Here is a 15,193-nt window from a genome sequence, read left to right as displayed (position 1 = left end):
CTGCTGCATTGCCTGTAACTCTTGCACAAATTCTGCTGCCACAGGTACTGCCAGGGTGGAGTCAGGAGTGGGGAAACTCTGAGGGTTGTAACCAAAATTGGCGAAAAAGGGAGTCTGCTGGGTAGAGGCATGCACAGAATTATTGTAAGCAAACTCAGCCAGGGACAATAAAGACACCCAATTATTCTGCTGATAATTGACACAACACAGGAGATGCTACTCCAGAGTGGCATTCATTTTCTGTTGCCCATCTGTCTGGGGGTGGTGTGATGAACATAGTCATAGTTCAATTTGTAGCAGCTGCAACAGGGCATGCCAGAACTGGGCCGGGAACTGGGGGCCCTGATCCGAGACCAGTCTGATTGGGAGCCCATGCAACTGGAAAATGTGCTGAATAAACAACTGCACAGTCTCTCAGGCTGTTGGTACATGGAATGAAATGGGCTATCTTGCTGAAGGCGTCCATGAGCACCAGAACAGTATTTTTCCCCAAGAGGCAAGTAGGTCCATGATAAAGTCCAGGGTTACCATGTGGCTCCAGCAGCCCAGCAGGTCACCCAGGGGTGTGCTTGGCTCTCATGCACATGGGGCAGGATTGAACATAACTCTCAAAGTCATGCTTTATTCTTGGCCACCAGAAATCGTGTGTGACAGCCTGCAGTGTTTTGAACACCCCACAATGCCTCACGGGTGTAGTGTCATGACACTGCTGTAGGGCTTTGGCTCGGATCTCCCCGTGGGGCATGTAAGGGCCTCATAATGGTGGAGCAACCCCCCCCGGTAGAAGCCCGGAGTGCGATCCGGAGGGCACTGCTTTAGCTCACACACCCACTCCTAAGCAGTGCGCAGCTCCTTAATCCACGGATCGAGACAGGCCACCACTACCACCAACTTGTCTAGGGGTATGATGTGGCATAGTGGGGGCTCAGGCCAGGTTTCATGTTACTCAGGCTTGTGGGACAGTGCATCAGCCCTGCAGTTTTGAACCTGAGCAACGTAGTTGACGTGGAAATGAAATCTTGCAAAGAACTGGGTCCAGCGCACTTACCGTTGGTTCAGCTTATGGGCTGTTGGTAGGCTCTTGAGTTTCCAGAAGTCACTGCAGACCCCTACCTCATGTCGGGCTCCTTCCAAGAGGTGTCGCCAGGTCTCGAATGCATCTCGGATGGCTAGTAGCTCCTTCTTCCAGACAGTATAGTTCTCTTAATGAGCCCTAGCAGGAGTCTTTGAGGATGGAATGAACCCTTGCTGCAGGATGGCATCCAGGAAGTCTCTTAGTGCAGCCAACTCTGGCTCTGACAATGAATATATGTGCCTAGAGGGAACTTGGGCCTCCAGGAGCAAGTCTATGGTGCATTCATAGGGCCTATGGGATGGCAACTGGTCAGCCTCCTTCTTGTCAAAGACGTCCTGATAATCTTGGTACTTTGCAGGCAGGGAAGCCTCCTCAGATGAGAGTGGGGCAGCCACAGCCGCTGCTGCCTCAGTAGGCTGGCAGTGCTGTTTGCAATAGTCCGACTGGAATGTCACAGTTGCTTCCTCCCAAGAGATTACAGGATCGTGTTGCGCCAACCAGGTCATGCCCAGGACCACCGGAAATCAGGACAGGGTGGCCAAGTAGAAGGACGGTTCCCCAGGTAGCTCCACTCGCAACCCAGCAGTTGCCTGGGTAACTGCTTCTGACGTCAGGGCTGCCCATCTATGGTTTCCACAGACAGGGGAGTTTTGAGTGTGGTGACTGGGATGCTGTGTTTAGCAAAGTCCAAGTCCATAAAGTTACTGGATGCCCCCGAATCGATCATGGCAAATGCTTTGATGCTTTGACCTGTGGGCAAGCTTAGATGGATTGGCAGGTGTAAGGCAGACTTTGGCAGGAGAGGGCCAACTTGAGGTCCCTGGCTTACAGTCGATCCCAGCTCATGGGATTTGGAGTTTTCCTGCACTGGGGTTTCTCTGACTTGGAGGAGTAAACCTTTGTGAGGTGTCCCACTTTCCCACAATAGAGACACAACCCCTCCCTCCAACGCTTCTCTTTCTCTGCCTCAGTCAGGCATGGCTGTGCCCCCCTATCTGCAAGGGTTCCATCCTGGACTGGGTGGAGGTTCCCACGCTGGATGAGAAAAGCATGCAAGGAAGGGGTGTGGGAGGCAACACTTCGGCCGCCTCAGCCTTGCGTTCTAGGTGACGACCTTCAAATCTGCTGTCTATCTGCAGGCACAGCTGGATGAGGTCTGATAAGGTGTCCAGTGGCAGGGTTTGTGCCAATTCATTGAGGATCTTGCTGCTGAGACAATTATTATATAGGTACATCAAAGCAGACTCATTCCAGTCCGTCTCTTGGGCCAGGATACAAAAGGCATTGGTATAAGTTCTGACAGAATTCTTGCTCTGCTTTAGGGTTCCCAATTGGCGGGCCATGGTGGCCTTCCACTGGGGGTCTCAAAAGATTTCCACCATGGCCTCAACAAAGTTATCATACTGGGCTAGCACAGAGTTGTTCCAAAGCAACAGAGTTGTTGCCCACTGGGCAGCCTCTCCTTCCAGGAAGCTGATGAAGGCCACTTTCAAGGAGTCATTGGGAAAATCCGACTGCCGCACTGCTCACACTGAGCAATGAACATGGCAAATTGCCCCTTTTCCTCACTGTAATGGAGGGGCGATCCCACGGGCATCTTAACATGAGGCACAGGCAGTGGTGGGGCTGGGGCAGGCCCCTCCTGCAGGACAAACACTTGATTCCCAAGCTGAGTCACTTGCAGGTGCAAGGTCTGATTCTCTGTTCGGAGGGTCTGGTTCTTGGTTCATAGTTTCTGGAGTTCGGTTAGCATGGTCTCAAAGGCTCTCTGATAGTCTGCCCCTGTCCCGCTCCTCGCTTCCATCTTGTTGGAAGTGGGGCAAGAGCAACTCCTGTTTTGTTCTTTTGTTTGTGCTCCAGAAGGAAGATAGAGCTAGGGTCCTGCAGATGGATAGCCTTTGTTTACCTTTTACCTGTGATGCTGTGACTGACTTCCTTCTGTCGCTAGACTGTGATGCCTTTAGGGAAGCTTACCTACCCCTCCTCCTTCCGCCCTTTCCATCCCTTTGTCTCTCTCTCTCTGAGCATGGAGCTGACTCCTACACCTGGGAGTTATGCCTCCAACTTAGCTAGTTAGTTAGAACTAGGTTTGCCTTTTCTATCTACTATGTATTTCTATAAATAAAGTAGCTTTTCTTATTTTACTAAGTCTCCAGTCTCAGTGATGCTGATGCAGGGTAAAAGCCTGCTTTCTTAGGCAAACGCACGCACACGCTGGCACACTCGCATTTCAACATCTGCTGTTACTCTCTGCTGCTGTGGTGCTGCTTTTAAACGAAATTAAGCAACACAACTACACACAGCGCAACACATCTCAGTCATGGGGTTGTTGGGTGGAGGAGGCGGTGGTTGAGTCAAACTGCCCTGCCCAAGCTCAAAGAACTCAGATTCAGACATGGCTGTTTTTTTTTATTGTAGTAAGAGAAAGTTTCAATTCAGTGCACTTCATGAATCTACCTACGGCTTATTCAGAACTCAGCATCTATCTAGGACTAACTAGGAACTATTTTGTGGCATTAAGATGTTGACTTAGCAACTACTTCCCCCTCTCACTTGGCTTAAGTAAGGCTGGGCAGGCACTCTGCTTGCATGTGTCAACTGTCACTGTTAGGAGCACACTTGCAGGCAAAGGTTCTGCCTCAACTGTGTCTGTTGAATCTCCCACATTTGTTCCATGGAAGCACTGGCACTGTTGGGAGCACACTTGTCTGTTGAATCTCCCACTGCATTTGCCTCCTGGCACGAGGTGAAGGTGGAGCCTCTGTCACTGTCTCATCTTCCCCCTCCAAGGGAGGGGGGCTGCCTGCTGGTGATGCGGGTGCAGGGAGAGTGGGAGTGTCAGGCTGCAAAACAACTGGCTGGTCAGATTGACTCTCCACAGGTATCTGGAGCTGCTGGGGTTGAACTGTCCAAATCCAGAGCTGGGGTGCCTTCTGGGTCCCACTCTCCGCTCGGCTCTTCACTGGCTCAAACATTCCACTCTAAGTCCTCCTCCTCAGCTTTGTTCTTGTCTGTCCACACCCTCCCAGCAGGGCTCACGACAGTTCTGTCCTAATGTCACGAAAATAATGACATATGCCATATGATGTAGCAGAGGCATTGTGTGGGAATATGGCACTCTGAAGGGCTATTGATTACAGGTCCATTGCTGCTTCTGGTACTAGAACAACTAACTTTAAAAAGCCACCGGCAGGCGAGAGGGGAGCCATAGCCACCACTTGTCCTGAGATAGGCTCCACTTCCCTCAGCTATAAACATGTTAAAAATTTCTCCTGTTAAATCCTCATCCCAAAAACCTGAAAATGCCTCTCCATTTTTGAAGTCTGCAAATGGTGCTATAGAAGTGGAAAGGCATTTTGGGCTCAGTGCTAAATAGGAGACAATAATACAAAATAAGAATGTGGGGATTACTTTTGTGCAATATGAATTTGCACAGCACTGCTCCCTCTGCTGCATCAGAGTGACAATGGAGGAATTTAGCAAATATTCATGTTTCTATATCTAACAGCAGTCACCCAATATCTCTAAAAATACTGCCCAGTTTATTTACAGAATTCAGTTATAGAAGCCCCAAAGTAGGTCTTCAAAAGTGGTAATCTCACAGATGTTAGTGCATCTAGGCTTGAAGGGCTGCTTCTGAATTGCAATTAGCCTACTTAGTCCAGGTGGCTGAAGGTTGGCAAAATGAGTTCATATGACAACACACTGCTAAAAAAAGTGCCATCATAACCTTGCTTTAAAAAATCCAGCTAATGAATAGTTTGCCACGGTGAAGTCGCCAAACTAGCTACACTGTGCCAGGAATAAATCTCATTCATCAGCTTCTCTGCCAGCCACCAGTTACTGCCATCTGTACGGGATGATTTTTGCCACCATGGCAAAAAATCAAGGAAAACCTTATTGAAATTGCATTCTCCGGATGAAAGTTCTTTAATGGTCAACAGAAAATATCCAGATATCCGAAGTGCACCAAAGAGATGCAGAAATGGACCTCATGTTAAATTATCTCAGAAGTGAAAAGAAGGTAAATATACTGGATTAATTAAAAAAATGGCTTAGATTCATCTGGGCACACAAACTTTAGAAAACATCAGTCCACCAGATGGAACATTTCATGTAGAATCTTTTGGACCAAGAGGCAGTTGCAGCCATCTGACTTTATCCAGTTGGGCTTAGCAAAAAATATTTCATTTATGCACTCTTTTGATACTAGTGAGTAAATATTATTGGCGCAATCCTATCACATCTCCTTTGAAGGTTAAGGCTATTTTTCATGGTGGAAGTTACAAATAGAATTCACCAGCCAGTATACATAATTTTAATAATCTGGGAATCCCAAATAACATCCAAAGTTCAAAGCAAATGCGGCAGATGTGTCTTCCAAAAAAATTATTTTGTCAAAACATTTAACTTTCAAATGTCCTTTAATCTGAATATCCTAATTTTGCCCCAATGTTTTGGCATTTATTCATTTTACTTATGAGTCACTTTTCTAATGAGTCTCCAAAGCAACATATAATCATAAAAACAACCAAACTACATACCAATGAAAATTAAATCATGGCTTTTTAAAAAATGTTCACAAATAAAACTAGTACAAGCAGCAAGAATAATCAGTAGAGTAGCAATAAATAAAACTAATAAAACCAGTATTAGAAAAGAAGAGAATAAATCGAAAGCCTTGGTGAATAATAACATATTTAACCTGGTGCTTAGATATTCAAAGGCCCAGAAAAAAACAAGGAAAACACAATTTTTAAAAATCCACCATTTTTTCTGAAGCCCTTTTTGGGGGGTTTTCCCTGAAAAAATGGAAACAAACAGACTTTCCTAAAACTTTTCCAGTATTTTTCTAGGCCTTCACATCTCTAGCTGGGTTGAAATGAAAATAACGCAGGTATATCACAAATCTGTCTGAGAAGTGTGTTCCAAAGATGGGGCATCACCCTATGAGGCAGCCCTGGGAGAAGGTTATACTCACACAACCATTCACTGGTAAAATCAACAACATTCATATAGAGCAGCCTTCAGCGACCCGGTGAGTGGTAGTCCAAAACATCTGAACAACAGCAGGTTAGAGAAGACTGGTCTAGTGGGGGTGTGCACACATGTATAGGCTCTCTCTTTATTAGAAAAATTAAGAGGGAACTGTAGGAAGTGACCTGGAGAAGCCAGTTCTTAGTAGCACCAAAGCGTGTGATAGGTTGACAATGTCCTGAACTATGCTGTCTGCTGTGGGAGGAAATGACCATGTGCAAAAAAGCAGGGAACTAATGCTTTTTCTTTTAAAAACCAGACTTGGGAATCAGACTCATTAGATTTTTCCAATTATTCCCAAATCCATGCTATCCCAGTGCTTCCCAACAGTTCTCTACAAATTAGAACAAAAATTAAGATAACACATTATTATTGCTTCTACTGCCATCATTCTCAGACTTAGAAGGAACCAGAATTAGAACAAACAACAATGAAATAGAATGGAACCATTCCCAAAAATGTAAAGCAGATTGTCTCAGGGACAGACATGATGCCAGTGATCTGTGATCAGATCTTTTGAAGATTTTTGTAAAAATAATAATATGAAGTACGCATAGGTTGGATGGCCAGATGCAAAAAGAAAAGAAAAAAAAAAACTCCTGTACCTTAGTTGCATGACACTTGCTGAAAATCCCTCTTCAGTAAACTATTAAAGATGCAGTAGCCTTGTCCTCTTTTGCATCTGGCCATTTCAATTAGAGAAGTACTTTTGGGTGATGGGAAACTTAGCCCTGTCCCCTTGTATTTCCCTACTGAAGGGGAGGGGAATACAAATTGTTCTGTCCTTTCTATATTTTTCAATTAGGAGGCCAAATGCAGTTTTGAGAAGAGGGGCAGTTAGTTCAGGAAAATGGCACGGGGGTACTGTCAAATGGCTCTTTTCCCCAGAACTACAATTCCAATTAAAAAAAAAATAGTGCCCCGTCTCACTGCTAATTTAAAATTGTTGGGAGATCCAGTCATGGAGTTCCAATATCACACCTGTTTGATTATGGTACAATTTATCAAAATTACAGGAAACATATATTCCAGGTTGACCCTATTTTCTATTCTTTCCCATGGAAATAAGCTCCCTCCCACCCACATTTGTTTTTTTTTTTACGATAATTTTTATTCAAATTTTCATAAAACATACAAAACAAAATCATAAAACATTCAAAGACAAAAAACAAAACAAAACAAAAATAATTAAACAAAAAAAATAAAATATTGACTTCCCATTTGTCACAGATCAAATCAATTATAGGTCTACAATATATAACAATCCTGTCTCTTAAATCATATTATAAAATCACTTTCCTCCAGTAGTTATCTTAATTAATCATCAAATCTCATAAACATTACTTTATTCTTTCCACAAAAAGTCAAAGAGAGGTTTCAATTCTTTAAGAAATATATCTATCAATTTTTCTCCAAATAAACATGTCAATTAATCCATCTCGTTAATAATTATAATAATCTTATTGTCATAACCATAGTCCAAATAAACATTTCGATTAATCCATCTCATCAAAATCTGTTAGGTTCAATAATTTCAATAGCCATTATTCCATTATCCCTATTAGTTCCATCTTCCATCTTCAATAGTCCTGTTAAGTCCAGTAATTTCAGTGTCCAATCTTCCATTATCAGTATTCCATAATAATCTTGCTGTCGTAGCCATAGTCATATAATAAGAGTCTGATGGGAATTTCCTCTATCCCAAATATTTTCTTGCCATCCATTCTGAATAAGTTGCTGAAATACTGTTGTAAAGTCATATCTGTGTTCTTCTTTTTTACAAAATGCACTGGCTCATCTCTTAAGAGTTTTTCCATTGTCACATGGCTGCAGTTAATTCCATAGATTTTCTCTATATCAAACTCCATCACATCATTCCAGTCCAAAAGATTATCCAAGCCATTGATAACTTTATCTCTAATATCTTCATTAATTTCTTCAGAGATAACGTTAAATTCCAAACAGTAGATTTTATTTCTAAAATCCATAAACTCCAGATCTTTTTCCAATTCCACATTTGTTCCAATCTCCAGGGCTTGTATCTTCCCTTTATTTTTTCTTTTCTCATCTCTGATCTCATTCTCCTCTCTCACAGGATCCCCTATTTCTTTAAGCTCCTGCGTCATTTTGCTCAGTTCAATTTTCAGCTCCTTACTACCCTGTCGCAGGGTTTGTTTCGTTATCTCAATCTCATCCATTATTTTCTGAAACATAATTACTTCCAGATTCTCAGCCACTTTCTTGATTACCATTTTTAAAACCACGAAAACAAAGCAAAACAAAAATAAAGAAGAACCACTTCTTATTTCAGCAACAATTGGGTTAATATTCCAGGCTTGATGACATCACAGTATAAACAGAGCAGCCTGCCTTATCTCTCTATGTTCAAGAATGCAAAACAAATTTAGTTCCCAGTATCAAAACAGCTAGTGGCGTCGTGAAGAAGCAGATTCGTCAAAATAAAATAGACCAAAAAGAGAATAGTCCCAGACAATATAATATTCCTCGGAATAGAAATCAGGAATAGAAATCCCTCTTCTGTTTATATCTTTAGAATGCACTTCTAGGACAGCTTTTTGCGACAGAAACAGAGATAAGCTGTTAATTTCGTGAATAACAGAGAAGAGTTATAGCTCACCCAGAAGTTGTCCAAAGCCGATCAATCTGACAAATCTCCTTTGGCTGCAACAATTTAAACCAAGTAAAAAAAATAATAGAAAGAAGGGTGCTTGCCTGTTAGTCCGTTCTCTCTTTCAAGAAAAGATAAACGTATCGCTTAAACAGATAGAGCTTGTTCGGAAGTCCGTCCGGCATTGTTGGCTGGATCTTATCTCATAAATTAATGAAATCCAGTCCTCCCAACAAAAACAGGCTTTTGAGGTTGATCTCTACGTTTCTCCCTGCCCGGGAGAAATTTCATCAGTCAAAAAAAAAAAAGTTCTGACTGATTTATATCTGAATAAGCTTCTTTTGAGGCGGGAGCCCGTCCCAAAAGCAGGCACAAGCGAAGTCACCCTTCCCGGAAGTCCCTCCCACCCACATTTGGAAGGAATCACAAGAATTGGAACCTAAGCAACATATTTTAACTCCCAGATCTGCGAAAGAGGCTGTAGTCTATTCTAGTCATGCAACAAAACATGTTGGACTATGGGGCAGGGTCTTCTCATTTGTGGCATTTTATACAACTGCATTTCCACAGATGCTATCTAACCTTATCTTTCTGTTAAAGAGTGATATTATTATTACTAAATAATAATAATAATTTTCTAATGCATATTCACTTTATACTACTGGTTCTTCATTCCTTGAATTATACTATCTTGGATGATTTTTTTTTTAAGTATTTTTTTTAAAAAGTCATGTACAATATTATTTATAGTACTGATTTTATTTGGCTTATTTTGACTTCTCACATAGCCCATAGCACGACACTGAGAAAAGCTACTAGTCTATACTAGATTCAGCTCAGCTTTAGCATTTGACATGCTGCCATAAAACATACTGTTATGAGCATGGGAGTTGGAATGGATGATTCCTGTGGGTCCCCTTCCCAACCTCTGATTTGGAATCCTGTGCCTTGGAGCCGGCTCTGCTGGCCAGATGAATTTCTTTGGATAAACAAACAGAGTGGCCAGGTAGGATAATGGGTCTATCAGTTGCCCAGCAACTGTTGAATGGGCCAGGAAGACCCTGTCATTGAAACTCTTCAGGAGAGCCTCCTCCCCCCCCTTCCTGGCGGCTAGCAGAAGTTTGTGCTTTGAGTGTTTTTAGAATTGTCTGAAGAATTGCTGGGGACTGGAGGCAGGCAGAGAGGCTGGCTCTCTGCATCATGGCTATAGGATGCCTCCTGTAACACAGATGGAAAAACTGGATATTGGACTGCTGATGCCTTGAACCCCTCCATCCTAAGCTCAGGTTGGAATGTATGTAAATAAACAAACCATATTTCATAAAGACACCACAGTCTCCGCTGACCTTCTTCCCAAAGGAAACCAAACCCTGGATGAGCACAGGGACCCCTGAGATCTCACTGCTTGGAGATTGGGGAGGCATGCAACAATACATTTAGGTTGATATGTGGTGTTGTTACAATCTAAAATAAAAAACTACATAGCCCAGGGGTACTTAGAAGATGCCACAACTTCACAGACTGATAACACAAATTGGTGCTTTAGCTTTGTTTTAGCTATCGTTACTTCAGACTGGCACAGCTGGTATAGCACAGTGGGGAGGAGAGCCTGTCTGGGAGTCCAGAGTTTGTGAGTTCAAATCCCCGCTCGTGTCTCCTGGGTGTAAAGGGCCAGCTAAAGATCACCCTCATAGTGAGTGGCTCAGGGGTTACGGGCCCTGCCACCTGTGCAGCCGTGGGCAAGCTGCATAGTCCCAAGGAGCCCAGTTGCTCCTCAGCTGGCAGCTATGGACAAGGAAGGGGCTGGCTTGTGCAGCTGTGGCAAGCTGAGCAGGCCCTACCCAGCTGTGGGGGGACGGAGTAGCCTCAGAGGGAGGCAAGGGTAAACCCCCTCTGAATACTGCTTACCATGAAAACCCTATTCATAGGGTAGCCATAATTCCGGATCGACTTGAAGGCAGACCATTTCCAATTTCACTACATGAGATGGTCAAGAAAATAGGCCCTGCAGAAGAGTTTGTTCCTTCAGAGAATCCCAGGATATCACTGTTATCCCCAGATGGATAAAGTAGATGGCTTCCAGGAGGCTAAAGATGTGAGCATGCAAAAAGTCTAGTATGCATATTCTGTTGTGTTTTGGGTTTGGGAGTCCATAGTTGTGTCCGCTCCGAATGTCAAGGATCTGGAAACTTTCAGCAGAGTTTTTGTAACCCTAGCAGGATCCTGATTAGCATTATCTAACTGGCCTTCCACCGACAGCAGTGCCACCCTAGCAAACACGGAAGCTGCAACAGAAGCACGTATTGACAGAACATTAGCATCATGAGAGCATTCAAGGGCTATATTTGACCTTCGCTCATTTGGATCTTTCAGCTGTGCATCTCCACCCCTAGGCAAAAGAGCATGGGAAAGTAGAGCAGAAACTGCCAGAATCCTGAGTTGCTCCATGACATCAGCATCTAAAACATAAAACCTATTTACATAATTAACACCTTTTCTGCACTGAAGTGGTAAATCCCATTCTGATTTCATTATGGCCTTAAGTGGAGCTGGTAATGGTATACATCTACTTGATGTTTTTGGGACAGGTAGAACTAGAACACTTTTGGAGACTGGCTCCTGCTGCTGCTGCTGGGTTGGAGATAAAGCCAGAACAGCCACTACTTTGGAAAACAAGAGGATAATACACTTCGAAGAATAGTCTTGCTGAAAGTAATTCATCTAGACCCAAACCATCATTCCACTCCCCTTCTTCTAACATACTTCTCCCTTCAGCCTCAAGATGCAAGTCACACGAAGCGGACAATTGCTGCCTAGCCCTTAACATCGAACTATGCCCTCTAGTGGCTGTGAAAGGGCTAGGGGATGACAAAATATCTTGCTGCTGTACTCTTGAGTGCCTCTTTAACTGCGGGGGATCTATGTCCATATCGCCCTGTGGGGGTGTAGAGATCGTTCTGATTCCCCTCCACTGGCTGATTATGATTATGGTTTTTCCATGTGTTTAGTCCTTACTCATGCCAAGTCCTCCCTCTCCTTTTATTTGCAGTAACATTAATTAAACCACTGTCGTTTATACAACCAAATTTTCAAAGCTTGAAAGTAAGAATGTACAAAATGAAAAATAAACATCAGAACTATATTGTAGAGTAAAAACTATTACTAGCATTTCAAGGTGTTTTTGATTAGGGTAAAACAACAGAGCTCTGTCTCTACTATCCATCAATCAAGGAATACTATTCTCTGGAGAAAGGTTCCTAGTTGTAAAAAGTAAAATTTAAAGAGAGAGAGAAGGAGAGGGGGAGAGAGTCATTTCCAAGCTGCTAAAAACCATCAGAAATTTGAACATAATTCTATAGTACCAAATGAAAGGGTGCACTGCAGAAAAGGAGGAGTCCTGTTTCTGATGACACCAGAGAAGAACTGTCTTTTATGTCTTATTGACAATATTGACAAGACTTTTCAACATGTGCACATCATCTCTTCACAACAGTTTACTGGCATGGATAATTGGAATGCTACAGCAGCCCACATGTTACTGAAAATTGTTTTTATGAGGCTCATTTCATGGACTCATTTACAGCATTTCTATATACTCTTTGATGAATAATTTTTACGAGAGAAACATCTTTATTATAAGCTTGCTCAATTTCTCAAGTTTACCATCTTCAGATAGAATAAAAATATGATAAACAGGAGCTAACAAATAAATTATACATCACCTTGAATTAAGAAATCTGCAGATAGATGCCACATCCGTATCATACATTGTAATACTGTATAGTACAATTTCTTACCTTTGTGATGGTTTGCCCCAGATGCTATTTTTCCCCACAGTGTTACAACAAATATTATTATTAGCAGTTTTCCTTTTGTTGCTTTCTGTAAATATCTTTTATTCATCCTAGGGGAAAAAATAAAATGCACAAAATGAAAAATGTTCAGGAAGTAAAATTAATATTTTCCCTAATTTTATAAAAGTAGTTAAATGCATTTTGTACAGCTCAATCTCACATACGACTATTCAGAAGTAAACCCCACTGAATTCAGTGTGGGACTTCTCCCCAATTAAGTGTGTATAAGATTGCAGCTTAAGACACCTGGCAGACATCCCTATATCAGTTACTCAGCATGGGTAGCAGGAGATTAGTCCATTTGCCCTAGCAAATAGTCAGATCAAATAGTCAGATCAAATAGATTTAATTTGCTTAAGCTAGTTTTATACAGCTTGGGCCCAGGCTGAAGAACTTTATATTTCCATATGAACCTGTTTGAGCTCTAAGATATTTGGGGGAGGCCCTTCTCTTGGTCCTGCCACCTTCACAGGTATGTCTGGTGGGAACACGGGAAAGGGCATTCTCAGTGGCTGCCCCAAGGGTCTGGAACTCCCTTCTTAGGGAGGTTAGACTGGCTGCCTCTTTGCTGTCCCTCCATCGGCATGTGAAAACTTTTCTATTCCGACAGGCTTTTGGGAACTGGCTGCAAGAGATTTTAATAGTGTGCTATTCTACTTATATGTGGATTTTTTAATGGATATGTTTTAAATGGTTTTAATTCTATAGATAGTTTTATTACGTTTAACAATAACTTTTTGTATGTTTGTATCTGTATTTGTTTTAATATTTGGAAGCTACCTTGAGTCCCAGTTTTGGAGAAAAGGCGGGATATAAAATGAATAAATAAATAAATAAATAAATGTTAGCCCAATAGGGAAATACTGCAATATTGGTTCTACATCTGTTAGCCTGCATAGTAGGCAATAATTTTTGAAAAACAACGGGAATGACTTCCCTCTTGATGCTAATTAATGTACCAGCCCCAATAATGATTTGATAGGTTGATAACTATACCAATATAATAGGAAGGGAGAGTCTCATTATGTGGGGAAAAGTCTATTAATACTCTATTAATTCCTCATTATAGCCAAACAAGTAAAAAGAGTGGGGAAATTGCAGTTCCAAAACTGCCCTAGTCATGAAGGGGAAGGATTATTACTTATCATTATAGGCCAGGCACAGCCAACCTTTTTGGCTTCAGGGACCAGATCTTTATGATGCCACATTATTAACAGATGGATTGCCTTGCCACCTCACATAATCTATTATTATTACTATCATTGTTATTATTTAGATTTGTTAGTTGCTTGCTACCCGAAGGTATCCAAGTGACTTACAACACTGTTAAAAACAAATTATGCAGGGTTCCCAAGCTTGGGTACCAGATAGTGAGGGGTGTTTCCGGCCTAATGTTCCTTTGAGGCCCCATCTTTATCTGCCCCCTACCTGATTTAACGGGAAGGCTGGTGGGCTATTATTGGCCAGTGGGACGGAGGTTCCCCACCCTTGTGTCTGCAACAGTTATATCAAGAAGCACCCAATCTATTGCAGTAGTGATGTTTGAACTTTTGGGAATTAGCTTGAAGCAGCAATGCAAAAACCTCCAAAAATATTTGGCCAGAGATTATAGCAGGATGGAGGGGAATGAATATATTAATCACAGGCAATGAGAACCATACAGTACCACCTCAGAAAAGCAACTGTCTGTACACAGTCTTTATGGATAATATAACTCAAAATGTATCTTGTTCCCATGCCAACTAAGTATATCATAATCAGTGCTTACCACAGCATGTACTCTAGTAACAGCATACCTATATAGCTAGTTATACAGGGTTGACTCTGTTATTATATAGAAACTTCTGTCCCTGCCAGTCTACATGACCATCAACTATCAGAGATAAGCATGATGCGCAATGAGCTTCCTGCATTCATTATATAAACCTACCTGTCTTTCCAGGACCCTTCCTGCAATTTATAGGTGTGTGCTACAGCAATAAATGGCAAAAACATGAAACTGGTACGTATCCCAGTGTGGTATTCAATGTTGGTTCTATTCAGAGTAGACCTATTGAAGGTAACAGACATGACTAGCTTAGGTGAATTAATTTCAGTGGGTCTACTCTGAGTAGGACTTAGCTGAATATAGCCTCTACTTTTTAGTCTCATTTGTAATCCTAAATACACTTGCTATTGGATAGGTTCCCACTAAACTCAGTGTGGTACGTGATTCTGAGTAAACATGCAAAGAGACAGAGCTGTAAATCAATGCAATGTTTTACCATGTTGATCTGATTACTTTTCCAAGAATGTCCTTTTTGTTATTAATAATTATTACCACTTTTAAACATAAAATGAGGAACAGTTATATAAAAACAACAAAGTCAGAAAAGTGATTACATTTAGTCTCCCTACCCCCATTTGTGCTGTAAATTAGACCCCAAAAGTGAATCTGAAGTGGGATGGGGGTGAGGAACTGCAGCTATCATTTGAGCCGGAAGCTCTCTAATGGAGAACCATGAGATCCACTCACAGCCACTAAAGCACAATTCTCCTCTCCAATAACCAAAATGAAGTCTAAGTGCATAACTACATTTTTTACAATTCATTCCCTAT

General features: G+C 42.0%; 1 protein-coding gene across 1 annotated transcript in view; it reads right to left on the bottom strand.

Moving 5' to 3' along the window:
- Positions 1-15,193, bottom strand: part of TAFA2 (TAFA chemokine like family member 2) — a 264,376-nt gene that overhangs the window by 78,402 nt on the left and 170,781 nt on the right. Inside the window, exon 2 of the mRNA XM_061637824.1 lies at positions 12,539-12,645. Within this exon, the coding sequence (XP_061493808.1) occupies positions 12,539-12,644 (106 nt within the window). The 5' untranslated portion in view covers position 12,645. The remainder of the gene's footprint in view (positions 1-12,538; positions 12,646-15,193) is intronic.

Source organism: Rhineura floridana, chromosome 8 (assembly GCF_030035675.1).
Source record: "Rhineura floridana isolate rRhiFlo1 chromosome 8, rRhiFlo1.hap2, whole genome shotgun sequence".
Lineage (NCBI taxonomy): Eukaryota > Metazoa > Chordata > Lepidosauria > Squamata > Rhineuridae > Rhineura > Rhineura floridana.
This window is presented reverse-complemented; position numbering and strand designations above follow the sequence as displayed.